General features: G+C 40.6%; 1 protein-coding gene and 1 long non-coding RNA gene across 2 annotated transcripts in view; one reads left to right on the top strand and one right to left on the bottom strand.

Moving 5' to 3' along the window:
• Nucleotides 1–4402, top strand: part of ntn2 (netrin 2) — a 51286-nt gene extending 46884 nt beyond the window's left edge. Inside the window, exons 6-7 of the mRNA XM_055057788.1 lie at nt 1523–1597; nt 2122–4402. Of these exons, the coding sequence (XP_054913763.1) occupies nt 1523–1597; nt 2122–2501 (455 nt within the window). The 3' untranslated portion in view covers nt 2502–4402. The remainder of the gene's footprint in view (nt 1–1522; nt 1598–2121) is intronic.
• The window catches only part of LOC129377685 (uncharacterized), a 48647-nt gene that overhangs the window by 4936 nt on the left and 15791 nt on the right, over nt 1–27920 (bottom strand). The gene's annotated exons all lie outside the window — the stretch shown is intronic.

The following is a 27920-nucleotide window of genomic DNA, read 5'->3' as shown; positions in this document are numbered from 1 at the left end:
TTAGCATTAGCTTCTATAACACACCATGTTGGGATAGCATGCTAGCATTTGTTTAGCTAATGTTTATGATTAGCGATTTAGGGCTATAAGTTACTCAACAAGTAAATGTGTTTAAGTAGCAATAAAAAGCTTCACTAATCTGACCAAAACAGACTCGTAAAATGAAAAAATGTGTAGTTAGCATCTAATATTTTGAAATCTTCCAAACATTGAGTTATTTATGAGGTGTTTCAGTTGAATTAAGTGAAATAAAATTTAAATTATCTACAAAATCCAGTGACAAACTGAAATGTGGAACTTTCCTAATAATCATACACATCTCTTACAGAGAACCAGCGCTTTGAATATTGTTTTTGCAACATGATCGCATTCATCCGTTTTTTTTCTTTTTAGATGCGCTCAGTTATGTTTCTTATCAGTTTCGTCTCTGGCATTTCCTCTTCTCTTCCTGTGTTGATAGAAAATGTCTTTTGCAATCACATAGAGAATCGGCTCTCATATTGTTGAGTGGACAAAATAAATATTTCAGGATTTCTAGAAAACAAACCTTGGGAAATAATTACATGCATGTGCTCTGGAGCCTTTGAAGGGCTTTTTTTTCCTCATCTGAATGAACTCATCAGGAAATTTATTCATCCATGAGGAATGGTGTACACAGTCATCAGTGTCAGCTGCAAACTATATTTAATAACTTTGTCATTTAACTTCTTCAAGTTCCCTAAAATTAATAAAATCTGGATCAAAGTGGTTCCAACAGAACAAGATTTATGTTGGGGAAAACAGTTAAATCAACCAATAAACTGACTTTGAATGTCACAATGATAACTATAAATATACAGGCAAGCCAAGCGAAAATGGTAAACAGACGATTCACCGTCGCGTAGTCTGAGTCGTCAGCCGAAGCATTTCCTCACTGCAAAAACACAAAATCTTACCAAGTAATATTGGTCAAGTTTTTAGTGCAGCTACAATATTATACTTGAATAAACAAAACTTGTTTTATTTTTCCGCAAGATATAGGAGCTTGTTTGACATAAATAATTTCTTAATATTAAAGACAAAGAACTAGTTCCACTGGCAGATGAATGAATTATAACATGCGAAAAATGTCTTGATAAAAGTGAACTGGGTTGCTAGGTAACGTCTGAGCTTGGCTGGGGTTGCTAGGTAACGTCTCCAGTGGAACTAGAACTGGGTTGCTAGGTAACGTCTGAGCTTGGCTGGGGTTGCTAGGTAACGTCTCCAGTGGAACTAGAACTATTTCTCCAATATTAAGGAATTCGTGGCTTAAAACAAGCTGCTATTTGTTGCTTAACTCGCCGGTTAGTTTTTGTCTCATTTCAAGTGTTCTGAGATATTTGCGTTAGAAACTAGACAGAAAATACTTGGTTTGATTTTGTGTTTTTGCAGTGCTGTCTGCAGTGATGCATTAGAGCTTAAATGTGTTGCAGGAAGTCGGTGAGTGTTGAGAGAACCTTAACAGTTGAAGTTTTATCAAAGTAAAAGTCGTTTGTTTTTGCAGACTGTGAGTCGTACTGTAAACCAGTGAAGGGAAACCTAAAGATCAACATGAAGAAGTACTGCAAGAAGGATTACGGTAAGAAAACAACTATCAGCCAGAAGTTCACATACACTCATCATTGACACAATGCAACACTTTATCACTTCAAAATCATAAAATCTTTTTTTTATTTTTAGTGCAAATATCTTAGTACACTGGAAATAAGACAACAGAAACTTCCAAGTATCTGTTTAGCAACATAAAGGAGCTTGTTTGAGAGACTAGACTTTAAAATACTGTTGTTAGTTTATGAATCACTGAACGGCGTAAAGATCTGGTGTTGTGGTATCAAACTTCCGGACCTTTCAGGTTTTCTGGTTCTGAACCAAACATGAAGAAGCAGCATTCAGCTTCTACGCTCCACAGATCAGAACCAAACTAAAATCCCGGCTGTTTAGAGTTGCTTTTGTACCACAATAAATTAAACATCAATCAACATTTTGGTGTGCAATGACAGAATGAACAGAAAATATAATTTTTGTGCACTTTGAACAGCCTTGTTGCTGAAATATGATATATAAATGAAACCTGATTGATTGATAGTGTGACTGTTTCCTCAGCGGTCCAGGTCAACGTTTTGGACATGGAGACGGTCGGGGACTGGGCCAAGTTCTCGGTCAGCGTTGTGTCTGTGTACAAAAGCCGCGGCGAGCCCCTGAAGCGCGGCGACAACATCCTGTGGGTACACATGAAGGACCTGGCCTGCAAATGCCCCAAGATCCAGATGAGTAAAAGATTCCTGGTGATGGGCGGCGCAGAGGGCGGCACGGCCCCGGCGGCGGGCCCGGGAGTCGGGCCTGGAGGGGGCGTCTCCGGACCGGACCGGGTTGGCTTGGTGGCTGATAAGAACAGCCTGGTGATCCAGTGGAGGGACGTTTGGACAAGACGTCTGAGGAAGTTTCAGCGCAAAGAGAAGAAGGGAAAATGCAGCAAAGCGTGATCTGACCTTGGCGACCTCTCCATGACTGTTCCTCGCTCCCTCAACCCCCATCGCCTTTTTTTAATCAAGGGAACACTGCGCATACAAAAACAACTGCATGTACCTTCCATGTTTTACGGACCAATGTTTTGTGTACATTGTATGATTATTCTACCTGTCTCTGTGTTCGATTGGTTTGACTTAAAAAGGGACCAAGAAAAAGGGTATGAAACGTTCAACCCGTCGAACTCCAACCTCAAACTGGTGCGAGTGACCGTCTTCCGCCTCGTTGCTTTCGTACTTTACGCACAGCAGGCCGTAAAATTGAGTCCTCCGCACTTTTCCAAGGACGTAACTTCGCAGTGCTCACCTCCTCCTGAGTTGGACTGATTTCAGCAATAGCTTGGCCAACTTACCGGACCGTCCGTCGGCCAACTCGCTCCGAGTCTTCACGTTCTGATTGGCCGACTGCACCTAAGAAACTTTTTGTCCCAAAAGGAACCAAGGGCTCCCTCAGCAGGGACGTTTCTCCCAGTCGTACCACCACCGCTGCTGCTCCTCCTGTAGGATCTTTTTATCTACAACTTTGTGACGCTGTTGCTGATGACAGTTTTAATTTGTCACTTGAATTCTCGGCCCAGCCCTGTCTTGATTTGCGGTCCGTCTATTTGGCAGAATGACCCTGTTTGTGCATGTGAGGCTGCGCCTCTTCGCCACGAGTCCCTCCAACACATCCTGACTCACGTCTTTGTTGTTTTTGGGGACAAAAGATGAAGTGACACAGACAAATGGCTGGAATTTCAAAACAATGCAACATTTCCAGAGATGTTTTTGCTTTATGGATAATGTCTTCCGCTGGTTGCCATCTTCCAGATGTTGCTGTTGACCAACGTAATTTTCATGCTCTTTCAAGGTTTAATGTGTCTGAAGACTGGCAGGCTCCGCTTTGCCAAAAAAAGAGACTGAAAAGAGAGTTTCTTTTCATGCAGTACAAAAATAGGAATTAGGCAGATAAATATCACAGCCATGTTTTTCTCCGTAGTGTATGATGACAACAACAATGAGGCTGGAAACTTTTTAGCTCTCGCTGATTGTATTATGACATGAGAGGATCATGTTCCATCCTTTTGTGCTTTTTTATATACATATTTGCATGTTTGTGGCTTCTTGCTAACGGCTAGCAGAGCGGGAGCTGAACCAATGTGAGTCTGAAGACCCAAAGGAAAACTTCCACCACGTGTTCACCCCGAGGCGCAGCGTTGCCATTTCACTGCCAAATCATTACTTTCAGTTTTATATTCAATTAGAAACGTACAGCTGCTCTCAAAATGTTTCCTATTTCACTTCCTGAAGGAGATTGCTTTGGGCAGTACATAAAAAATAGAGCGGATGCGAATATTAAAAGTATAGGTCTCAACTGTTGAGGTAAAGTTCTGGGATCAGTTGGTTTTAAATCCAAATTGATCATCTGAAAAGAACTTTATCTAAATATATATCAACGTTTTTGCAAACAGTATTTTATGAATCATCAAACTTGTTTTTTCCGTTGGGCAGTCATTGAGAAAAAAACTGATTGTTGACACAGAAACCTGAGGTTGGAGGCGGTGCGACGCCAATGGCCTTCCTGAGTGAAATATTTACTGAGATTAGAACATTTCTTATCAGACTGTCTGAAATAAAACTAAAGTTAATGATTAATGAATCACCAAACTTTCGCTATGTTTAATTTGGGCGAGAACGAACCCCAAAGGTATGGAGGGCCACCTGTAAAGTCAAAAAATAAACAGCAATAATTTGATAAAACCAAACCAAATATTTAGTTTAAAACCTAAATATTTAGCTTCAACATAAATATTTTGTTAGCAAGCTAAATATTTAGTTTCAGACTGGATATTTTAATCTCAAATGTAACTAAATATTTATATGCAATATTCACATATTTACAAAATGTAAATATTTACTTACATTTAGTGTGAATGTAACAAAATATTTACATTCAAACTTAATATTTAGCCCAGATAAATATTTAGTTTGAAATATTTTGACTGAAGCTACATGTTTAGTTTCTACTAAATATTTTTTACTTTAACCTAAATAGTTAATTCAAAGCTTAACATTTATTGTAAACAAAACATTTTGTTTGAAACTAAATCCATTATATTTAGTTTGAAATTAGCTCAAAGCTATATATTTAATGGAAGCAAAATATTTTTCTTGGATATTTCTTTGAAATGGCATAATTTTCTCGTGAGCAAAATATTTGAAGAAAATATTTTAACTTGGAAGCAAAATACTTAGCTTGATGACAAAATATTAACCTGCTAATTAAATATTTAGTTTGAAACTGAGACATTCATAACTGAATGAATAACTTTGTGACAGTATAAATGAAAAATGAACCCCCATTTGAAACAAACCAAATTATTGCTGTTAATTTTTAACTGTGTAAATCTAGAACAGCATCTTATAATAACGGTGACAGAAAATGCCCACAATCCTCCAAACGTGGTGATTTGTTTGGTTTGCAGGATCTGTAAGAGTTTTACTGTGGTCTGATTGTTTTCCCCTCCAGACATCCTAAACAATCTGGTACAGATCATATCTGGTCGCCGTATATCTGATCTGACTGGCATCACATTTTAGGATCTTCCTGCTGACGTTCAAAAACACCCAAAACCAGTTTCCACTCACCCACTGTGGGGGAAAAAACCCCAACAAAATAAGTATTGAGGTTTATGCTAGCGCTGTTCCCATGATCCGCTCACACTGAAGGAATTTCACAAAAATGCGGAACCAAACTGTCAATTTTTCATCCGTTGTTTTTCCTCTGCGCCTGTCAGGCAGGTGGAGTTACAGTAGCAGCTCGCAGCCGTCTCACTGCGCCACTTCAGGTCCACTCGACACATTTTGATAGCCTGTCAAACACTTTAAGGCCCGTCTGGAGAGGCACTGCAGACTTCTCAAAACTTTAGTTTTTTTTCCAGGACATCTGAACTAAATTTCTTCGTTTTTAAGTGCTTGGAAAGTTAGAGTTCGTTGTGAATGCGGCTCAGCGAGCCTCACAGGGAGATTCCTCCTGTTGTTTTACATTAACAAGCCTGGCAGCTTGGCAGTGGTACTGAGGCAACATACTTTGTTTATGCCCTTTCGCAGGATTTATAGCATACACATGCGTATGCGTGTGACTTTGTGTTGAATTAACCCCTGCTGAGGAAACAAGTGTGCAGAGCTCTGTGAACTATTCATACCTGTTCACCTTTTCACATTTTGTCACGTTACAACCAGACTTTTACGGATTATATCAGGATTTTATGTGACAGACCAACAAAACCTGGCAGCTAATTGTGAAAAAAGGGGGAAAAATACACAGTTCCCATCTGCAAGGTGTGGCAGGGTTTAATATTCGGCCCCCATGAGGTGAAACTTTATTGGACCACCTTCAGCTGCTATTACAGATCCAGATTAGGTGGCGAGGATTTGAGAACCGAAGGTTTTCTAGCCAACTCGCACCTTCTTCAACCAGTTTATGCTTTTATGTAAGCATGGTAGCTCTAGTGGCTGCCTTACTTCACATCTACACCTTAACGTGTCGATAATATTCTCCCACCTGAGCGGTGGATCTTTACAGCTCCTCAAGAGTTACCATGGGCTTTTTAGCTGCCATTTTGGGGGCAAAACTGCAAAAACACAAAGTCTTACCAGGCATTTTTATCTACTTTCTAGCGCAAATATATTAGTACACTTGAAATAAGACAAACTAACTTTTTGCCAACATATAGGAACTTTTTCTTTTTAAATCTTTAAAAACTCCTTAACAATGATGATAAAATATTAGTTTCACTTCAGATTATTTCACTTAAAACTTGAGGAAAATATCTTGTTATAAGTGAAATAATAAGACACTTAGAAATATTTGTGCTCCGCAATACTTTTTACTTTTACTTGAGTAATATAATATCAAGTATGGCTTCTCATATTTCAGTACAATTTCTGGATTTTCTCCCCACTGAAGGAAAAAGAAGCCAAAAATTTGCCTCCAATTCTTGTTAAAGTTTCATAAATTTTTTATTGAAAGAAACTTATTTGAAAAACAATTATTGTGCCTAATTTTGTTTTTTAATTACTTATATAAATTATTGTAATCTTAAAATACCAAAATTTCCACCCAATGTTATAGTTTAGTCCATTTCATTTTGTAATTTTTAAATATTAAATGATTGATCATTTGATCAGTTGCTTAGACTGAGTAATTTTTTGGACGGATACTTTCAATTTTTACTTAAATGAAAATATGTTGAAGTTTTGATACTCTTACTTGAGGATAATTTTTTACCTCCTCTGGTTTGTCTCATTTCAAAATATTTGCACTAAAAACTTGATCAAACAGTGTTTGCCTATAATTTGTATTTTTGCAGTAAATCTCCAGCAATTTCATAAAAGTTTGATTTTTAAAAGCTGTTTTACAGATTAATGAACCGAACATGTAGAGGTGAGGAAAAAAGTCAGAATTTTGAGGATAACTTCACTAAAAAGTAAAATATGTCTGGTTAGCGTGAAGGAGTCTGAATATTTGTGTGTTTCTGCTTGGCGCTTTCGGCTCGTTGAACGGCTTCTCGCTCACGTTGTAAATATGAACTGGGCCGCTCCCGTGTTGCCGTGGGACGGCTGATGTGTATGGATGTACAAACCAGATGATTATGGATGTTATATGGATGTAAAAACCAGGAACATATGCTTTTTTTGATTATGACCCAAGACGTGGTTCGCTTGTTACGCAGAATGTTCGCCTTTTCTTTTTCCAGACGACAAAACGCCCAAATGTAAATTGCTTTCAGGTGATCCATGTGAGTGATTCCACACACAGATGAGAAGAGCCGCCATGTTCTGTAACATTAACGTCCTCAAGATGACGAGGTTTGAGTTTTCACTTGAATGTCTTCCCTGTGCATTCTTGAACCACTGACTTTTTCATCTAAATGGTAAAAAATAAATAAATTATTAGTTAATGAATTGTGTTTGTGTTGGTTTGCCATTGGAAAAGATGAAAGCACTGGGAAGCGTAGAGCGGTTTTCCTCCATGTTGAGCCCCGCAAGAGGAAAACGTCTAAATAAAGTCAAAGGAAACCAAACTCCTGAACTAGCCCAAAGCAGGAAACCTAACCCTATTTTCCACTTTTTCCTTTTCCCACCTGCAGTGTCATTTTTCCTCATCTCCCTGAGCTCCAGCATTCAGCTCCATCCAGCCCACTCAGGGAAAATTACAGGAAAGCAACAATTTATTATCATTGTCCCCCAGGTATGGCTGTCGTAAACACTGGAACTTTGCCTCTGCGTCAATTTTAGACATCCTGAACTTCCATCAGTTTTTCCTATTTAGTTTTGTTCCAGGCCTGCAATCAAAATGGATTTCCATCCAGATTTAAAGGGAATCTAGCATTTTGCTGGTTTTTGTACTTTCCTTTGGGTTTCCAAGTCTAAGTGCTTTAAATAGAAAAAAAGTTAAAAACAGCCAGCCATTTCTTGGCAATAAGTTTGAATTTTTGGTGTTTTGGGAAAATGTGAAAAACCTCTGGAATGTAATATTCCAGATCAGCAGGCACTGCGTTGTTACCTGGAAACCCAACCTGAACTCCAGCATGTTTGCTCAGCTCGTTTTATCACTGTACAATGGCTGCTGGAAAAGACAGGTGCTTTGTTGTTGATTTCAACAACAAGTGTAAACATCGAGTTGGGGGCGTGGCCAGCAGCAGCTTATTTAGATTTAAAGTGACAGCGCGCCCTAAAACAGCTCAAAATAGGCAGAACTGATCAGACTGAAATCTGATTATATGAGTAATTTTGTGCAAAAAATGTAATGAACATGTATTTAGGTCACCTTTCAGTGACTGCTGACTCCCACATGCAGGTGGCAGTATTTCTTACTTCTACTGCCCTGAAGCCTGTGATCGATTTGCTGAACAAAAAGTCACATTTACTGTCAAACATAATCGCAAATATTGGAAAATTACTTGCAAATATTTCTAAAGCATCTACAGAAAACAAGTGATTTAGATTTTTTTTTTTTTAATTTTTTAAATTACAAAAATAATCATGAAATCCTACAGAGAGTTTTGTGTTTCAGTATTCGCCTCACTGTTTAGAACCAGTTTGGATGTACAGAACTGCAGATCAAGCCAAATACTTTCCATTTTTTCCAGGTTTCTATCCAGCACACACACACACACACACACACACACACACACACACACACACACACACACACACACACACACACACACACACACACACCAGCCAGTGGGTGACTGGGTTTACGGATCATGCTTTCATTTGTTGCCAAAGTACCTTGACCGGCTCTAAGTGAAGCCTCATTACCACCGCATTTTCCAGCATGAGATCTCTTTCCTTCTTACGTCTTCAATACATTTCTCTCTTTTTTGCCAAATTCACAATGAATTTGATTCATTTCCCTCAAAAATGTCTCAGAAGCAGAAGGAGCGCCGTGTTTGTCTGTGAACGTGTGCAGGAGTCACCAAACGAGAAACCATTGAAAAGTTCAAAACACGTGGAAAGAAATCTGTGCTGAAGCAAACCATAAATATTCGTCTCTTCTTCTCTTTTCTCTTGTGAGTGAAAGCAGCTGGTCTCCTCCTGAAACTGATAACATGCATGACAATGGCCACATTTTTAAACATCATTCAATCCATTATTTATTTGTCGTTATTTTGACAAGCAGTTCAATGATTAGCTGGTTTATTTTCCTGTATTACCTCTATCCCAGTGAGATACAAGTAATTAGGCCCGAGCAGCTAAGCGCTGCGAAGGCCTATTGTTTTCCTATTGTTAGGCCCGAGCAGCTAAGCGCTGCGAAGGCCTATTGTTTTCCTACTGTTTCTTATTATTATTCTGCCCCCCTAAAGAGGGGCCTTTTTGGGGGCTTTATCATTTTCAAAAACTCACCAAACTTGGCGGACACGTAAAGGGAGTTTCAAAATTTTGTATTTTAAGGTCATTGCAAAAATCCCATAAGAAATGGCTAAATAGCGCCACCTAGAAATTTTCAAAGGACCCTTTGCTATTCACTTACTTTATCCTAGAGACATGAAATTTGGTACACTTGTAGAGCTCCCCAAGATGCTCAAAATTTACAATTAATGTCATAGTGCAAGTATCACAGGAAGTCAGCCATTTTGGATTGAAGGTCCAATTTTGACCCCATTTTTGCCGTTTACAGCCTTCGTATTTGATCTATCTCCTCCTAGGGATTTCGATTGATCGGCTTCAAACTCGGTCAGTCCGTTAATAAGGCATGTCCCATCTAAAGTTATCTAAACGGTGAGTTTTTGAGTATGCTGAAGGGGGTTAGCAGGGGTCAAAGTTCACCTACTTGCCATAAAAAAATAAACTGCTATATCTCCTACACAGAAACTCACAGAGGCACCAAAGTTTCTGTGATTGATCATCATCGGGTGTTCTACAATACCCTATGGTCGAATGATGACATCACTTAGGCCACGCCCCCTGAGAACAGGAAGTGTAATGTTTTACTGTGGATGGTCGCTATCTGACCCCTTTGACCTCATCAACATGAAACTGTGCCCAGACACAGAAGACATGTTGGTGTTTGAGGATTCTAATCCCGACCAGCTACGATGGAGTAGGTGGGCGTGGCGGCGTGGCGAAGTGACCTCTAACGCCATCGCCATACGTTTGGCTCTCAATTCCACATTTTCGGGCCCAACTGCTCCAAACTCACAAGGATGGATCCTCATCCACTCCCCGACAGGAATCCATCACAATATTTGGTGGGCGTGGCCTAATTTCTCTATAGCGCCCCTAGAAAACTTTAAATGATCAGCCCCAAGCCATGCTTTAACCTACAATTACGAAACTTTGTACACATGTGTACCATGTCAGGACTTACAAAAAAGTCTCTTGGAGCCATGGTCTAAACCCCACAGGAAGTCGGCCATTTTAGATTGAAGTTCAAATTTTGACCCCATTTTTGCCATTTACAGCCTTGGTATTTGATCGAACTCCTCCTAGGGATTTCGATTGATCGGCTTGAAACTCGGTCAGTCTGTTCATAAGGCATGTCCCATCTAAAGTTATCAAAACGGTGAGTTTTTCAGTATGCTGAAGGGGGGTTAGCAGGGGTCAAAGTTCACCTACACGCCATAAAAACATAAACTGCTATATCTCCTACACAGAAACTCACAGAGGCACCAAAGTTGCTGTGATTGATCATCATCGGCTGCCCGACAATACCCTATGGTCGAATGATGACATCACTTAGGCCACGCCCCCAGAGAACAGGAAGTGTAATGTTTTACTGTCAATGGTCGCTATCTGACCCCTCTGACCTCATCAACATGAAACTGTGCCCAGACACAGAAGACATGTTGGTGTGTTTAGGATTCTAATCCCGACCAGCTACGATGGAGCAGGTGGGTGTGGCGGCGTGGCAAAGTGACCTGTAACGCCATCGCCATACGTTTGGCTCTGAATTCCACATTTTCGGGCTGCTCCAAACTCACAAGGATGGATCCTAATACACTCCCTTACAGGAATCCATCACAATATTTGTAGGGCGTGGCCTAATTTCTCTATAGCGCCCCTAGAAAACAGCAGCCCATAGGTTATGTTGTTATTAATTATTTAAATATACATTATTATAACTTTTTATATATATATTTATTTTGTGGGTTAAAGTACAAACATTCATTCATTTATGCTAGAAATAATACAAAAAAAGTCATTCAGCAAAACTTATGAAACAGCGAAGTAAAAACACACTGGGGTCAGTGTTGATGGAGTACTACTGGCCCCTTGTGACAAAATACTGGTACTGCTGGTGCAATACCAGTATTGCACCAGTAGGAGGCAGTGGTACTCCATCAATGAGAAAACAGATTGACGCTACGTGATAACAGTCGGCCGGCGACAGCTGGAGCTGCAAAGTTTTCCTGAACATTTTGCCTGCTTTTTGGAGCCACAGAACTGGACTACGCTCAACATTTTGCTTGGATTTTGGAGTTGCAAATCCGAACCACGCTTTTGAGCAAGAACGCTCTGTTGGACCGGAGTTGGAGCAGTTTAATGGGCTCTTTGCACCTCAGCTTCCGCGTTACGGCTCAAATGTTTTTCCAAGGTAACAATTAATAATGTATGTCGATCCGAAGCCCAAACAAGTAAGCCGGAGAAAAGTTTTAAGATGTTCGCCTCGTTATACATTCACAGATATGAAGGTGAGTTTTATTTTCTTTAAACTGCTAGCACAAGACTGCTAGCTTGTGCTAGCAGGGATTATTTTCGGACATTTTTCTTGTAAAAATCTGCTATTTAATTATCTAAAGATTTCTCAGCCATTCTAACGGACACTGTTTGTGCCTTATTTTCAAGCATATTACGTGTGTTTATTGTTAACGACAATAAAGCAGCGGGGAGGGGGGGGGCAGATTACAGTTCAGAGTTTTTGCTTGAAGTATGACGAAGAAAAACGAGCACAGAGCTTACTCTGGTATCGGAGTTCTAGTTCAGCTGACTGTTCGGATTCAGAGTTATTACTTTTAGAAAAATATGGCCGTGTTGCTTAAGATTTCTGTGTCATTTCGTTTTATTACTTTTGCATGCTTGTTGTGAATGGCTCATTAAGACGGTGTTTAGAGCGGTGTGTACGGCGTTAGCTTCAAGTGGTAGCTTTAACTTGTAGCAACGAATATTTACAAGCTGTCTTAATTGAGGATGGCTTGGAAATCCATGAAAACTTAAACAAAGTACATAGTATTGTTTTATTTGTGTCTTAAGTACGACTTTGTCTTTTATAGCAGTCATAGTTTCTGAAAGTGGAATAAAGAGCCGCATTCGGGTATACAGTTGTGACGTCAGCGCGGCAGGTGCAAAGAGCCCATTGCTGTTCGTTTACTTTAAACAGTCGTAACTCGCGGTGCGGTGAGTAATTTATTCCTTCCTGCTGGTTCTGGAAGCCGTCATGTTTGGAACAGTTATTCTGAGGACGATGCTAACCCAATGCCTGAGGCCTGCAACGTTTTTAATGCTAACGAAGCGCTTTAATAATTCAATAAACTGAATAGTGTGTTTGATACATCCAGTTTCATACATTCAGAGTTGTTTGTTATTATGTATACAAGATGTTTAAAATGTCGTTTGAAAGAGCTCTGAAAAAATGCTAAGTATCTTTTTACCGATCCATTGGGGTTGTAATATTTAGTTGCAGCACTTCCTGTGATTAATACCTAATTAATGGATGGGATTCAGCCTGTGCTATTGTTCTAATGTGCTGAAAGTTAACTGTGCTCTCTTAATGTGCATTGCCCTTGGTTTATTACTGAACAGTGCGGTTTATTAAACTGATACATCTTAACCTTCACCATTTTCCTGACTCATTTCACGATAACGTCAAAGTTGCACTGCATTTAGATCTCAGTTGTAGTTAACATCAAGCATGTGGGTGTGGCTTAGTGTAAAACTTTCACTATTTACCATGAAAGATCAACATTAAATGACTTCCAAATGCAAGATCACAGCTGCATCATCACACTTCCTCTGTCTTTCTAGAGAACAGCCCTGAACACATTTCCATGGTCACTTGATGACCTCACTGTAGCCCCGCCCACTTTTAAGAGGCAGTCACATGTTTTTTCTGCTGTATGTTTTACTGTTATTCTATAATTTATATGGGTTTCATCATGTGAATACTGACCAAAAACGATAACATGATGAACTCTATGAATGCTGGCTGCTGACCGAACCGCATTGGGGTGTAGAAATGACGAAATGCATTACTTCGCCATGTGCATATGATCGGCTCTAAATGACACGTGGATCATCGGACTGGCGCCAAATTGGATACGTATGACCTTTGTTGACCTCTAAAGAGTAAAACAGCATTGAAATGTATTTTGGCTCCACTGCGCCCCTACATTAATCCGCCAGCTATATTTCCTCGCTAAACCAATGAATCTATACCACATTTTTTTGCATCGTGAAGGATAGCCGCTGAACGCATAGATGCGTACCGCCTGATGGACGGGCACAGAAACTGCGCAACAACTTCTGTCTAAGCACGTGCGCAGCGTTGATGGAAACTGAGCAACAGCTTCCGGGGTTCGGGCGGAGGCGCTGAAAACTGCGTGAGAGCTTCTGTGGTGGCTGGCGTGAGGCGGCGGTTGCTCGTACCCCGCGGTGGCAATAGGCCGGAGCGGCGCTTGGCTGCGAGGGCCGTTCGAGGCTGCTTGCAGCTTTAATTAGGCCCGAGCAGCTAAGCGCTGCGAAGGCCTATTGTTTTCCTACTGTTTCTTATTATTATTCTCCCTCCAAATGAATTGGCTTTTTGGGGGCTTTATCATATTCAAAAACTCACCAAACTTGGCGGAGGCCTTAAGCCTGTTTCAAATTTACGTATTTTAAAGTCGTCGCAAAAATTCCACAAGAAATGGCTCAATAGCGCCACCTAGAAATTTTCAAAGGACCCTTTGCTATTCACTTACTTCATCGTAGAGACATGAAATTTGGTACACTTGTACAGCTCCCCAAGATGCTCAAAATTTACAATTAATGTCATAGTGCAAGTATCACAGGAAGTCGGCCATTTTGGATTGAAGGTCCAATTTTGAGCCCATTTTTGCCCTTTACAGCCTTCGTATTTGATCTATCTCCTCCTAGGGATTTCCATTGACCGGCTTCAAACTCGGTCAGTCTGTTCATAAGGCATGTCCCATCTAAAGTTATCAAAACGGTGAGTTTTTGAGTATGCTGAAGGGGGGTTAGCAGGGGTCAAAGTTCACCTACTCGCCGTAAAAAAATAATCTGCTATATCTCCTACACAGAAACTCACAGAGGCACCAAAGTTACTGTGATTGATCATCATCGGCTGCCCTACAATACCATATGGTCGAATGATGACATCACTTAGGCCACGCCCCCTGAGAACAGGAAGTGTCATGTTTTACTGTGAACTGTCGCTATCTGACCCCTTTGACCTCATCAACATGAAACTGTGCCCAGACACAGAAAACATGTTGGTGTATTGAGGATTCCAAACCCGACCAGCTTCGATGGAGTAGGTGGGCGTGGCGGCGTGGCGAAGTGACCTGTAACGCCATCGCCATACGTTTGCCTCTCAATTGCACATTTTTGGGCCCTGCTGCTCCAATTTCACAAAGATGGATCCTCCTCCACTCCCCGACAGGAATCCATCACAATATTTGGTGGGCGTGGCCTAATTTCTCTATAGCGCCCCCTAGAAAACTTTAAATGATCAGCCCCAAGCCATGCTTTAACCTACAATTACGAAACGTTGTACACATGTGTACCATGTCAGGACTTACAAAAAAGTCTCTTGGAGCCATGGTCTAAACCCCACAGGAAGTCGGCCATTTTAGATTGAAGTTCAAATTTTGACCCCATTTTTGCCATTTACAGCCTTCGTATTTGATCGAACTCCTCCTAGGGATTTCGATTGATCGGCTTGAAACTCGGTCAGTCTGTTCATAAGGCATGTCCCATCTAAAGTTATCAAAACGGTGAGTTTTTGAGAATGCTGAAGGGGGGTTAGCAGGGGTCAAAGTTCACCTACACGCCATAAAACATAAACTGCTATATTTCCTACACAGAAACTCACAGAGGCACCAAAGTTACTGTGATTGATCATCATCGGGTGTCCTACAATACCCTATGGTCGAATGATGACATCACTTAGGCCACGCCCCCTGAGAAAAGGAAGTGTCATGTTTTACTCTGAAAGGTCGCTATCTGACCCCTTTGACCTCATCAACATGAAACTGTGCCCAGACACAGAAGACATGTTGGTGTGTTGAGGAATCCAACCCCGACCAGCTTCGATGGAGCAGCTGGGCGTGGCGGCGTGGCGAAGTGACCTGTAACGCCATCGCCATACGTTTGGCTCTCAATTCCACATTTTTGGGCGCAGCTGCTCCAAACTCACAAGGATGGATCTTCATCCACTCACCGACAGGAATCCATCACAATATTTGGGTGTGGCCTAATTTCTCTATAGCGCCCCCTAGAAAATTTTAAATGATCAGCCCCAAGCCATGCTTTAGCCTACAATTACGAAACTTGTACACGTGTGTACCATGTCAGGACTTACAAAAAAGTCTCTTGGAGCCATGGTCTAAACCCCAGAGGAAGTCGGCCATTTTAGATTGAAGTTCAGATTTTGATCCTATTTTTGGTGTTTATAAACCATTTCAGTAATTCGCCACTTGGGGTCAGTATTGCTCCACAAAAAAACAGCAGATAAACAGGATGAAGAACAATATCAGTATTTCGCCAGTAGGTGTCAGTGTTCCTCCACCAATGACAGATCCACGGGCGGATGTGCGCGAAAACTTTGTGAGAGCGTTGCCATAAAATTTCTAAAAGGATAGAAATGTCTCAGATAATTTTTGTTGAATTAAATCATGCAGTAAATGTAGCGTTTTCTTACTTCTTACAAACCATTTCAGTAATTCGCCACTCTGAGTAAGAATTACTCCAACAATGAAATAGAGTGCTTTAGAAACACAGCTGAAAATGATGAAAAATGACGAACTGCAGTACTTCGCCATGTGCATATGATCGGCTGTAAATTACACGTGGATCTTCCGACTGACGCCAAATTGGATACGTATGACCTTTGTTGACCTCTAAAGAGAACAACAGCATTGAAATATATTTTGGCTCCACTGCGCGTCCTACATTAATCCGCCAGCTATATTTCCTCGCTAAACCAATGAATCTGCACCACATTTTTTGCATCGTCAAGGAGCGCCTCCAAACGCATCAGTGCGTACCGCCTGGTGGACGGGCGCGGAAACTGCGCAACAACTTCTGTGTTAGCACGTGGCCAGCGTTGATGGAAACTGAGCAACAGCTTCCGCGGTGCGGGCGGAGGAGCTGAAAACTGCGTGAGAGCTTCTGTGGTGGCTGACGTGAGGCGACGGTTGCTAGTACCCCGCGGTGGCAATAGGCCGGAGCGGCGCTTGGCTGCGAGGGCCGTTCGAGGCTGCTTGCAGCTTTAATTTATTATTATTATTCTTCCACCCAAATGAATTGGCTTTTTGGGGGCTTTATCATATTCAAAAACTCACCAAACTTGGCGGAGGCCTTAAGCCTGTTTAAAATTTACGTATTTTAAAGTCGTAGCAAAAATTGCAACAGAAATGTCTCTACGGCGCCACCTAGAAATTGGAAAAACACCCTTTTTTACCCTCTGCTATTCACTTACTTTATCGTAGACACATGAAATTTTGTACACTTGTAGAACTCCCCAAGACACTCAAAATTTACAATTAATGTCATAGTGCAAGTATCACAGGAAGTCAGCCATTTTTGATTGAAGTTCCCATTTTGACCCCATTTTTGCCGATTTTTGCCGTTTACAGCCTTTGTATTTGATCTATCTCCTCCTAGGGATTTTGATTGATCGACTTCAAACTCGGTCAGTCTGTTCATAAGGCATGTCCCATCTAAAGTTATCTAAACGGTGAGTTTTTGAGTATGCTGAAGGGGGGTTAGCAGGGGTCAAAGTTCACCTACTCGTCATAAAAAAATAAACTGCTATATCTCTTACACGAAACTCACAGAAGCATCAAAGTTTCTGTGATTGATCATCATCGGGTCTTCTACAATACCCTATGGTCGAATGATGACATCACTTAGGCCACGCCCCCTGAGAACAGGAAGTGTAATGTTTTACTGTGAACTGTCGCTATCTGACCCCTTTGACCTCATCAACATGAAACTGTGCCCAGACACAGAAGACATGTTGGTGTATTGAGGATTCCAACCCCGACCAGCTTCGATGGAGCAGGTGGGCGTGTGGCGTGGCGAAGTCACCTGTAACGCCATCGCCATACGTTTGGCTCTCAATTCCACATTTTCGGGCCCAGCTGCTGCAAACTCATAAGGATGGACCCTCATCCACTCCCCAACAGGAATCCATCACAATATTTGGTGGGCGTAGCCTAATTTCTCTATAGCGCCCCCTAGAAAACTTTAAATGATCAGCCCCAAGCCATGCTTTAACCTACAAATACGAAACTTTGTACACATGTGTACCTTGTCAGGACGTACAAAAAAGTCTCTTGGAGCCATGGTCTAAACCCCACAGGAAGTCAGCCATTTTGGATTCAAGTTCGGTTTTTGACCCCATTTTTGCCGTTTACAGCCTTCATATTTGATCTATCTCCTCCTAGGGATTTCGATTGATCGGCTTCAAACTCGGTCAGTCTGTTCATAAGGCATGTCTCATCTAAAGTTATCTAAACAGTGAGTTTTTGAGTATGCTGAAGGGGGGTTAGCAGGGGTCAAGTTCACCTACTCGCCATAAAAACATAAACTGCTATATCTCCTACACAAACTCACAGAGGCACCAAAGTTTCTGTGATTGATCATCATCGGGTCTCCTACATTACCCTATGGTCGAATGATGACATCACTTAGGCCACGCCCCCTGAGAACAGGAAGTGTAATGTTTTACTGTGAACGTTCGCTATCTGACCCCTTTGACCTCATCAACATGAAACTGTGCCCAGACACCGAAGACATGTTGGTGTATTGAGGATTCCAACCCCGACCAGCTACGATAGAGCAGGTGGGCATGGCGGCGTGGCGAAGTTACCTGTAACGCCATCGCCATACGTTTGGCTCTCAATTCCACATTTTCGGGCTCAGCTGCTGCAAACTCACAAGGATGAATATTTATCCACTCCCCGACTGGAATCCATCACAATATTTGTAGGGCGTGGCCTAATTTCTCTATAGCGCCCCCTAGAAAACAGCAGCCCATAGGTTATGTTGTTATTAAATATTTAAATATACATTATTATAACTTTTTATATATATATATAAGTTTATTTTGTGGGTTAAAGTACAAACATTCATTCATTTTTGCTAGAAATAATACAAACAAAGTCATTCAGCAAAACTTATGACACAGCGAAGTAAGAACACACTGGGGTCAGTGTTGATGGAGTACCACTGGCACCTTGTGGAGAAATACTGGTACTGCTAGTGCAATACCAGTATTGCGACAGCAGGAGGCAGTGGTACTCCATCAATGAGAAAACAGATCGACGCTACGTAATAACAGTCAGCCGGCGACAGCTGGAGCTGCAAAGTTTTCCTGAACATTTTGTTTGCTTTTTGGAGCCACAGAACTGGACTACGCTCAACATTTTGCTTGGATTTTGGAGTTGCAAATACGAACCACGCTTTGGAGCAAGAAGGCTCTGTTGGACCGGAGTTGGAGAAGTTTAATGGGCTCTTTGCACCTCAGCTTACACGTTCGGGAAACACGGCTGAAATGTTTTTCCAAGGTAACAATTAATAATGTACATCGATCCGAAACCCCAACAAGTAAGGCAAAGAAAGGTTTTAAGATGTTCGCCTCGTTATACATTCACAGATATGAAGGTGAGTTTTATTTTCTTTAAACTGCTAGCACAAGCCTGCTAGCTTTCTAGTAAAAATCTGCTATTTAATTATCTAAAGATTTCTCAGCCATTCTAACGGACACTGTTTGTGCCTTATTTTCAAGCATATTACGTGTGTTTATTGTTAACGACAATAAAGCAGCGGGGAGGGGGGGGGAGCAGATTACAGTTCAGACTTTTTGCTTGAAGTATGACGAAGAAAAACGAGCACAGAGCTTACTCTGGTATCGGAGTTCTAGTTCAGCTGACTGTTCAGATTCAGAGTTATTACTTTTAGAAAAATATGGCCGTGTTGCTTAAGGTTTCTGTGTTATTTCGTTTTATTACTTTTGCATGCTTGTTGTGAATGGCTCATTAAGACAGTGTTTAGAGCGGTGTGTATGGCGTTAGCTTCAAGTGGTAGCTTTAACTTGTAGCAACGAATATGTACAAGCTGTCTTAATTGAGGATGGCTTGGAAATCCATGAAAACTTAAACAAAGTACATAGTATTGTTTTATTTGTGTCTTAAGTACGACTTTGTCTTTTATAGCAGTCATAGTTTCTGAAAGTGGAAAAAAGAGCCGCATTCGGGTATACAGTTGTGACGTCAGCGCGGCAGGTGCAATGAGCCCATTGCTGTTCGTTTACTTTAAACAGTCGTAACTCGCGGTGCGGTGAGTAATTTATTCCTTCCTGCTGGTTCTGGAAGCCGTCATGTTTGGAACAGTTATTCTGAGGAGGATGCTAACCCAATGCCTGAGGCCTGCAACGTTTTTAATGCTAACAAAGCGCTTTACTAATTCAATAAACTGAATAGTGTGTGTGATACATCCAGTTTCATACATTGAGAGTTGTTTGTTATTATGTATAGAAGATGTTTAAAATGTCGTTTGAAAGAGCTCTGAAAAAATGCTAAGTATCTTTTTACCGATCCATTGGGGTTGTAATATTTAGTTGCAGCACTTCCTGTGATTAATACCTAATTAATGGATGGGATTCAGCCTGTGCTATTGTTCTAAGTGCTGAAAGTTAACTGTGCTCTGTTATTGTGCATTGCCCTTGGTTTATTACTGAACAGTGCGGTTTATTAAACTGATACATCTTAACCTTCACCATTTTCCTGACTCATTTCACGATAACGTTAAAGTTGCACTGCATTTAGATCTCAGTTGTAGTTAACATCAAGCATGTGGGTGTGGCTTAGTGTAAAACTTTCACTATTTACCATGAAACATCAACATTAAATGACTTCCAAATGCAAGATCACAGCTGCATCATCACACTTCCTCTGTCTTTCTAGAGAACAGCCCTGAACACATTTCCATGGTCACTTGATGACCTCACCGTAGTCCCGCCCACTTTTAAGAGGCAGTCACATGTTTTTTCTGCTGTATGTTTTACTGTTATTCTATAATTTATATGGGTTTCATCATGTGAATACTGACTAAAAATGATAACATGATGAACTCTATGAATGCTGGCTGCTGACTGAACCGCATTGGGGTGTAGAAATGACGAAATGCATTACTTCGCCACGTGCATATGATCGGCTCTAAATGACACATGGATCATCCGACTGGCGCCAAATTGGATACGTATGACCTTTGTTGACCTCTAAAGAGCAAAAGAGCATTGAAATGTATTTTGACTCCACTGCGCCCCTACATTAATCCGCCAGCTGTATTTCCTCGCTAAACCAATGAATCTATACCACATTTTTTTGCATCTTGAAGGATAGCCGCCGAACGCATAGATGCGTACCGCCTGGAGGACGGGCGCGGAAACTGCGCTACAACTTCTGTCTTAGCACGTGCGCAGCGTTAATGGAAACTGAGCAACTGCTTCCGCGGTGCGGGCGGAGGCGCTGAAAACTGCGTGAGAGCTTCTGTGGTGGCTGGCGTGAGGCGGCGGTTGCTCGTACCCCGCGGTGGCAATAGGCCGGAGCGGCGCTTGGCTGCGAGGGCCGTTCGAGGCTGCTTGCAGCTTTAATTTAGATTTAGGTCTAGTTTCTAGAGCAAATATTGTAGTACACTAGAAATCAGACAAAACTGACCTATAAGCAATTCCCCATTAACTTATTGGAGCTTGTTTTAAGTTATTAATTCCTTAATATTGATTTTTTTTTTAAATACTGGTTCCACTGTCAGATCTTTTCAGTTATGGGAAAATTATTTTGTTATAAGTGAAAAGATCTCCCAGTGAAACCAGTGTTTTTCATATAATAAATATTAAGGAATTATTGACTTACAAAAGAGGATTAGAGCCACTGACAAGAAATAAAAAATAAAAAAAATGCTTTTTTCCCAGAATTATCACATTTTCACCTCAAAAATTTTACTTTGTTGGTTTTTTTATTCTTTTTTTTTTTGCGAATTCAGACTTTTTCTCAACACTTCAATTCTTTCTAACTCTTATCTCAGAATTCTGACTTTAATCTTCTTAATCTCTTAGTTTTTTCCGAGATTAAGCTCATTAAAGTCCTTCTGTAGACATAAACATAAGTCTTACTTGAAGTGCAGATAACTTCAAACTAGACGAAAACTACTTGGTAGTATTTTGTGTTTTTACAGTGCATTTCCTTCCTACCTTCCACCCATTTCATTGTTTTACACATCATCTCAGTGAAAAGATGGTTTTCCAGACGCAGACCGTGTCAAAGATCCCACAGCGCTGCTGTTTGCACAAACCCCGGCTGCCTTGTTCCCCTTTTTATTGGAGAAACAAAGTTTATTGGTCCACTGAGTGACGGAGAGCGACGGAGGAGCAGAGAAACTTAAAACCGGTGTGGTCCCTGATAGCAGCTTTGTGCAGCTCCTAATCCGCCCTGCAGCTTTCCGTTTGATTGGCTGCTGTTGAAAGTGGGGATGAATCTGCCTCTTCAAAGCCCGTAACATAAGAGGAATGTGTGTGTGTGTGTGTGTGTGTGTGTGTGTGTGTGTGTGTGTGTGTGTGTGTGTGTGTGTGGTGTGGGTGGGTGGGTGGGTGGGTGGGTGGGTGGGTGGGTGGGTGTGTGTGTGTGTGTGTGTGTGTGTATTAAGGTGATAACAAAAAGTGGATTGTGCGCAGATGGACAGAATGAAATCGCAACAGTGAATTTTCCATAACTCCTTTCTAAATTGACAGACTTATTAAAGAACAGTTGAAATAACCAGTTAACCACAATTATAATTTTGGCTTTAGAGACAAATTATTGAATTAGGACACAGATATTCGTCTTTATGGCTTTATGGGGTAGAGAGAACGCCCTGGCTTAACGGAGGTTCAATTAAAGGGGGGAACCGTACATTTCTGTGCTTTCAAAAAACAATAAATTCATAAAGATATATGAAGAATTAAATCAAATTTTAAAATGAAATGCAAGCAGTCCAAGTACCTCTAGTGGTACCCAGTCAAAATTGAGAAAACCAATAACAAAGATGACATTTTGATGAGATCCATCATCAAAATGATCAGTACGGCAAATATGTTGGTCAACGTTCCTGTTATTATGGGTCAAAAGCAACAAAACTGGCATTATTCAGAAAAATAAGTGACTTTCCACCATTTATCTTCTACTGACCTTTGGTTTTATTGTTGTTTATTGACGGGATCCATTATTTCAGAACATTATTTTATTTATCTTGCTCTATCAGATAGGAAGGTTAGAAAAAACATTTGGTTCATTGGAGACACTAAATATTCCTCACATGTGAGTTTTCATGTTTCTGGGTTGCTCTGTTATAAACCGGCAAAATGTATTTCTCATTAACCTACAGTTTATCTGCAGAAGTTAATTAATCTGTTTAATTAGTTTCTACTTAGAGGAATGCAAGAGAACGGATTTAAACACAACAGTTAAAGTGGCGTTAATAGTGATAAAGCTAACAGAGATCATTGCAAATGATCAAACACACAAAGAAACTTGTAGTTTAGCTGTAATAAATTTTCAAAGGTGGTTTTTCTAATGGTTTTTTAAGAGTCGTGGGGAGATAGTTGCCTTTGCTTGGAGCAGAACTTTCTAAAAGTTTCCCTGCACCATTTCTCACTCATAAAAGGTCAGATTTAGCGAGAAGGCCCCCCTGTGTCGCCCCGGGGCTCCACTGTAACGTACTGTATGGGGTTGGTCCCATCGACTTTGGGCCCCATCTGTTGGCACTTAGCACCAGCTTCCCTGCCTCTGCACTGATCTCCGGTCTGTATTAACTGCCCTAATTTGTCTGCCAAAGCCGAGTCTGATTGCTACCATGTGAAGCTCTGTGAGAGACGAAGGATCTCTGCTTATCTGCTGGACAGACAAAGAGACACGGAGCAGGAGGAAACTCTACCATGGGAAACATGGTGGGAACAGTTTAGAGATTAGAGCCACTGGGAAAAAATCAGACATTTTTTCCTCAGAATTCTGACTTTCATCTCCCAAAATCAAAATGCAGAATTTTGAGAAAAAAAGTTAGTTATGAAATTGAATTCAGAATTTTGAAAAAAGTCAAAATTCTGAAAAAAGCCAGAATTCTAAAATTAAAGTCAAAATTGTGATAATAAAATCAGAATTTGTGGGAAAAAGCAGGGATTCTGAGAAAACTCAGAATTTTGAAACAAAGGTAACAATTCTGGGAAAGAATTTTGGAAAAAAAGGCAATATTCACAGAAAAAGTCAGAATTCTGAGAAACTCAGAATTATACGATTAAAGTCAAATTATGATAAAACATATTGGGACCAGTTATTAAGCCAAAACTGTACACTGTTTTAGTTTATTGTTTTAGCTTCACCCGGTTCAAATTAAAGGAGTGCTCTGCTGTTGCATTCAAGTCATAAAATCTTTATTTTTTACACAAAAAAGGAATTGAATTACTTGTTTATTCAACACTTTTAAAGTAAAAAAACAGCTGTGGTTGAAGGAGAAAAGTGAACAAAATGAGTAAACTTCTTCAAAATGACAACACTTTTCTGTAACATGGAAAATTGAAAAGATGAAGACATTAAAGAAAGACAGATGTTTGGCCTTTTGGTCATTTTCACAGTTTCAGCTGGTTTCACTCACAAAAAAAGACACGCTTCAGAGAAAGGTAGAGCGCCAATCAGCACTGCTGAATAATCAGCTAAAGCACAGGCTGCCAGGTTTGAGCCAGCCATGTTGTTATGACAGTAAATAATAAAGTTAGCAGCACCGCATTTTTAGTTAGAGGGAAACCAGGATTCAGACTTTCCCTTTAATGTTATTTTAATATATTTACATACTCCCTACTTAGGCTTCTCTCAAAGCAGCTTTAATTCTCACTAATATCACAATGACACAATCAACCTTGAGATTTCTCACCCTCTAGAAAAAAAGCAACTTATTTTTACCCCTTGTTTGCCAAAAACAGTTTTTTCATTAAGTTAACCGGAACCGTTTCCTCTTAAAACCTGCAGCTGCACTGGATTTTATTTCAAGACCATAACTGTGGAAATATCACTAAATTACCGGAATATTGTCCAATTCATTTGTTAACATTCCTGCTTTCATTGGACATGAAAGGTGCAGAATCAACTCTTGGCTAATTATGCATTTTTGCTCAGACTCTTAAGAAAGTGGGGGGGAAAGCTAAATATTACATAAGTCAAAAAGAATATAGTTGTAAAATAACATCCAGAAGAAAACACACACCATCTTGCAAATTCTACTGTGAACAGCACAAAGAATGGCAAACTATAATGTTAGCTAGCTAATGTTATCAACCTGCCTTTGTACCAAAATTCTTTACCAGACCATAACCCAATGATATTTAGTCGATGTTAGCAACAAATATGAAGTTAGCTACCTGTGTCCAGAACATACTGAATGCTTGAGGTTGTTTTGCATGTGGCCCGTTGCATAAACTAACATCAGCTAATATTAGCGTCTTAGTCTTGGTTTTGATAGCTCTTCTACTTGCAGTGCCTTGAAATTGTTCTCATGCACATCTTAACCAGCTCATATACCAGGTCAAGATCCAGCTGGAACAACAATGGAATTGTGCAGGATGAAGGTGAACCGATGACTTATCCACATGACTCCATACTTATCCTTTTCTCTTACTGATGTGTAATTTAGCTTCCACTGAAGCGATTGCAATTCATTTAGTACAAAACGTCAAAGTCTAGTTGACATCCGGTTTCATCTCACTTTCTGCTTCAATTTCAGAACATGACATTGTGGCCATGTCAAAGGAGAAAAGCTGAAAACATGTTGCAGAGAAAGCTTCAGCATCCACTGGGAGAAGCTAGAAGTGTTGGAGAAGAAGAGAGGAGGTCAGGCGGTTCAGCTCGGATCGCTGCCCTGGCGACTTTGACCCCGGATGAGAGGTACAGGACTGATGGATAGCCGTGTGTCTGCAGACTCAGACACACGGCTACAGACCAATTTATCTGTGTAATAAGCAGTGACCAACAGTGCGCAACTCGGGTTGAAGGTGAATGTTCCAAAAAATGTGAACTTTCGCTCATTCGAAGACTTTTCAAAGCATCAGAGTGTCTACACAACAATGAAGGAGCATACCAGAGGCTATAGTCCACCAATTAGGCCAATTTGTCTTTATCCTTGTTTATGTTAAGTTTGACTAAAAATGTCAGTTATTATAAGAAAAGCAGCAGAATAGTAAATCATATTTGTCCCAGTTTTCACCAGAATATTATAATAAAAATACCAAATAAATCTCATTTGATTGTGTACCAGTGGATTGCAGCAAAACTAATATAAAAGCTAAAACGAGCAATACTGCACAGTGAAGCAGTGAAGGAAGTGAACTTCAAATGTAGTAAGATATTTGCACCAGAAACTACACAAAAATACTTGGTAAGATTTGTATTTTTACAGTGTATGAGCTGTTTCAGGGTTTCTTGTCACCTTAAATCCATATAAGGTACTACTGGACAAAACAAATTGACAAAATAAACCTCAGATAGCATGTGACAGACTCTCCCAACCATCCAGCGTCACAGGGTCATTCTCTCATCTCTGTTGTGACTTTGCTCCGCTGCTCAAAAGGACTCGGTTCTGCCCGAAAAACTCTCCCTCCAAGCAGATCCGGAAAAACTAATGACAACTTCTGGCTCATTATTCACCCACCCGGTGGAAACCCACCACGGATGTTTGACCTCAAACATATTTTCTGTTGCTCTTCGACAGGCTTGACATTAATTCCCTCACTGACCCAATAAACCAATGTCACATGCGAGTTGAGAAGGTATCTGCAGCTTCAAGGAGCCCACTTCAAACCGTCCTCTTCATTAACGTTCATCCGGTTTGTCTAAAGGGTTACCGGCCGCTTCCTGACACACACAAGAAGCAAAACTCCCTTTGCTGGTTCGCCAGAGGAAGTTCTGGACAGCCGGGCCGTTGGGTTTGCCAGAGAAAGCAGGAGTCAGGATTTTGGTTCAACAACACAAGCACCTGAGAAAATACAGGCAGCCCACCACCTATCAAACCAAATAAACCCACAGCGGCGTGGAGTGAGGGCTTCGCCTGATGAAAGATGCCACTCTGCGACCGCACCCACAGGGCAATAAAACGCCTCTGTAGCGCGATGGTGAGTCGATGGTTAGGCCTTTCTTTCAGGGCAAAGGAAGGCTTAATTTGTGTGTTCACATTGTGGTTACAGTGATTGAGAGTTAAAAAAAAAAAAAGTAAAAAATATGGTTTCAGTTCTGTTTCACAATGACTAGTGAACAGTTAGGACTAATGTCAGAACAACTTCTCCTTTACAATCTCTTAGTAAAATCTAATTAAAACACTTCAGTACCTCTAAATGGAAGAGTATCCTAAAACTATCTTAATTGGTCATTAAGGCTTAATGTAACCTGCCATTAAGGAATTATATTTGTGACGCTGCACCAAGAACCACTAAAGGAATGACACAAAAGCCTGTGAAGAAGACACTGAGCACAACTTCCTTCTTCATGAGATGTAAACAAAAATGGAGTGGCAGTTGTTGGATTTCTCTTTTGTCTTTGGCAAAAGACAATAAGTCATTTCTCCAACTAACACTAAGCTAGCGCGTTTGTTTTGGTTGAATTTACCCAGAATGCCGTGTGCTTTTAGTCCACTTCCTGTTCATATACGCATTCGAACGGCACTAGAGTTCTCTTCAACCAAACCGGGACTAAGGTTTGTAGAAAGACCAGAGATCAATTAGCATTCACACCTCACCAAACAAACTGGACTTTCTAGATTAACAAACCAGAGTCGGACTAAAGTGGACCAAACGGGACCAAAGTGGACCAAACGGGACTGGTGTGAATGCAAGACGGTTACTTCATGTCTTAGACAATAAACTTTTACAATTTTGTGGCACTATTGGCCTTTTTTTGCAGTATATTACACAAGAAATGGGCAAAGAGAGAATGATGGAAGACACGAAGAAAGCGTTTTGGTACAATGGTCACTCTTGGTGGTATGATTTACCATTAATTCATGTTTTCTCCATTTGTAGAGGCTTTGCTCCTCATCTACTCTTAAATCTCTTCTGACTGGGATATAATGTGTTGCTGTTTGATATCCATTTGCCGGCGTTTTCTTATGGAGCAGATTCTGCCGAGTTTGCAAGACAGGACTAAAAGTCTTCCTTTCAAATTTTGTTTTAACATCATTTCAAACCTCAAACCTGCACACAGGTAATTTCAGGAAGAGATGAAACAGCTTTACACATAATTAAAAACACTCAAAAGTTTAAAATAGCTTCAAAAAAGAAGTTCCTACACTCCTCTTCCGCAGTAAAAACATGTATACATGTTTGAATATTAAAAAACCTACAAATGACAGTTATCAAATTTTTAGGGGCCAAATTCAAGGGCTCCCTAGTCAGGAGGGCGCCACACCAAAGGCATCCATAATGACATCCAGCTGACAGAGCTTCATAAGCTCACTGGAATGTGAACGTCTCTTCAATTTTCATGTTTTTCTGAAGACAAATAAAAGAAAATAAAACAAACAAAGTGAAGCTAAAAGGAACAAAAGGGGATTCTGTGTCGCCTCTCTGTTTATTACAACCCTTAAATAAAAAAAATT

Source organism: Poeciliopsis prolifica, unplaced genomic scaffold (assembly GCF_027474105.1).
Source record: "Poeciliopsis prolifica strain line A6 unplaced genomic scaffold, Auburn_PproV2 SCAFFOLD049, whole genome shotgun sequence".
In the NCBI taxonomy this organism is placed as follows: Eukaryota; Metazoa; Chordata; class Actinopteri; order Cyprinodontiformes; family Poeciliidae; genus Poeciliopsis; species Poeciliopsis prolifica.
This window is presented reverse-complemented; position numbering and strand designations above follow the sequence as displayed.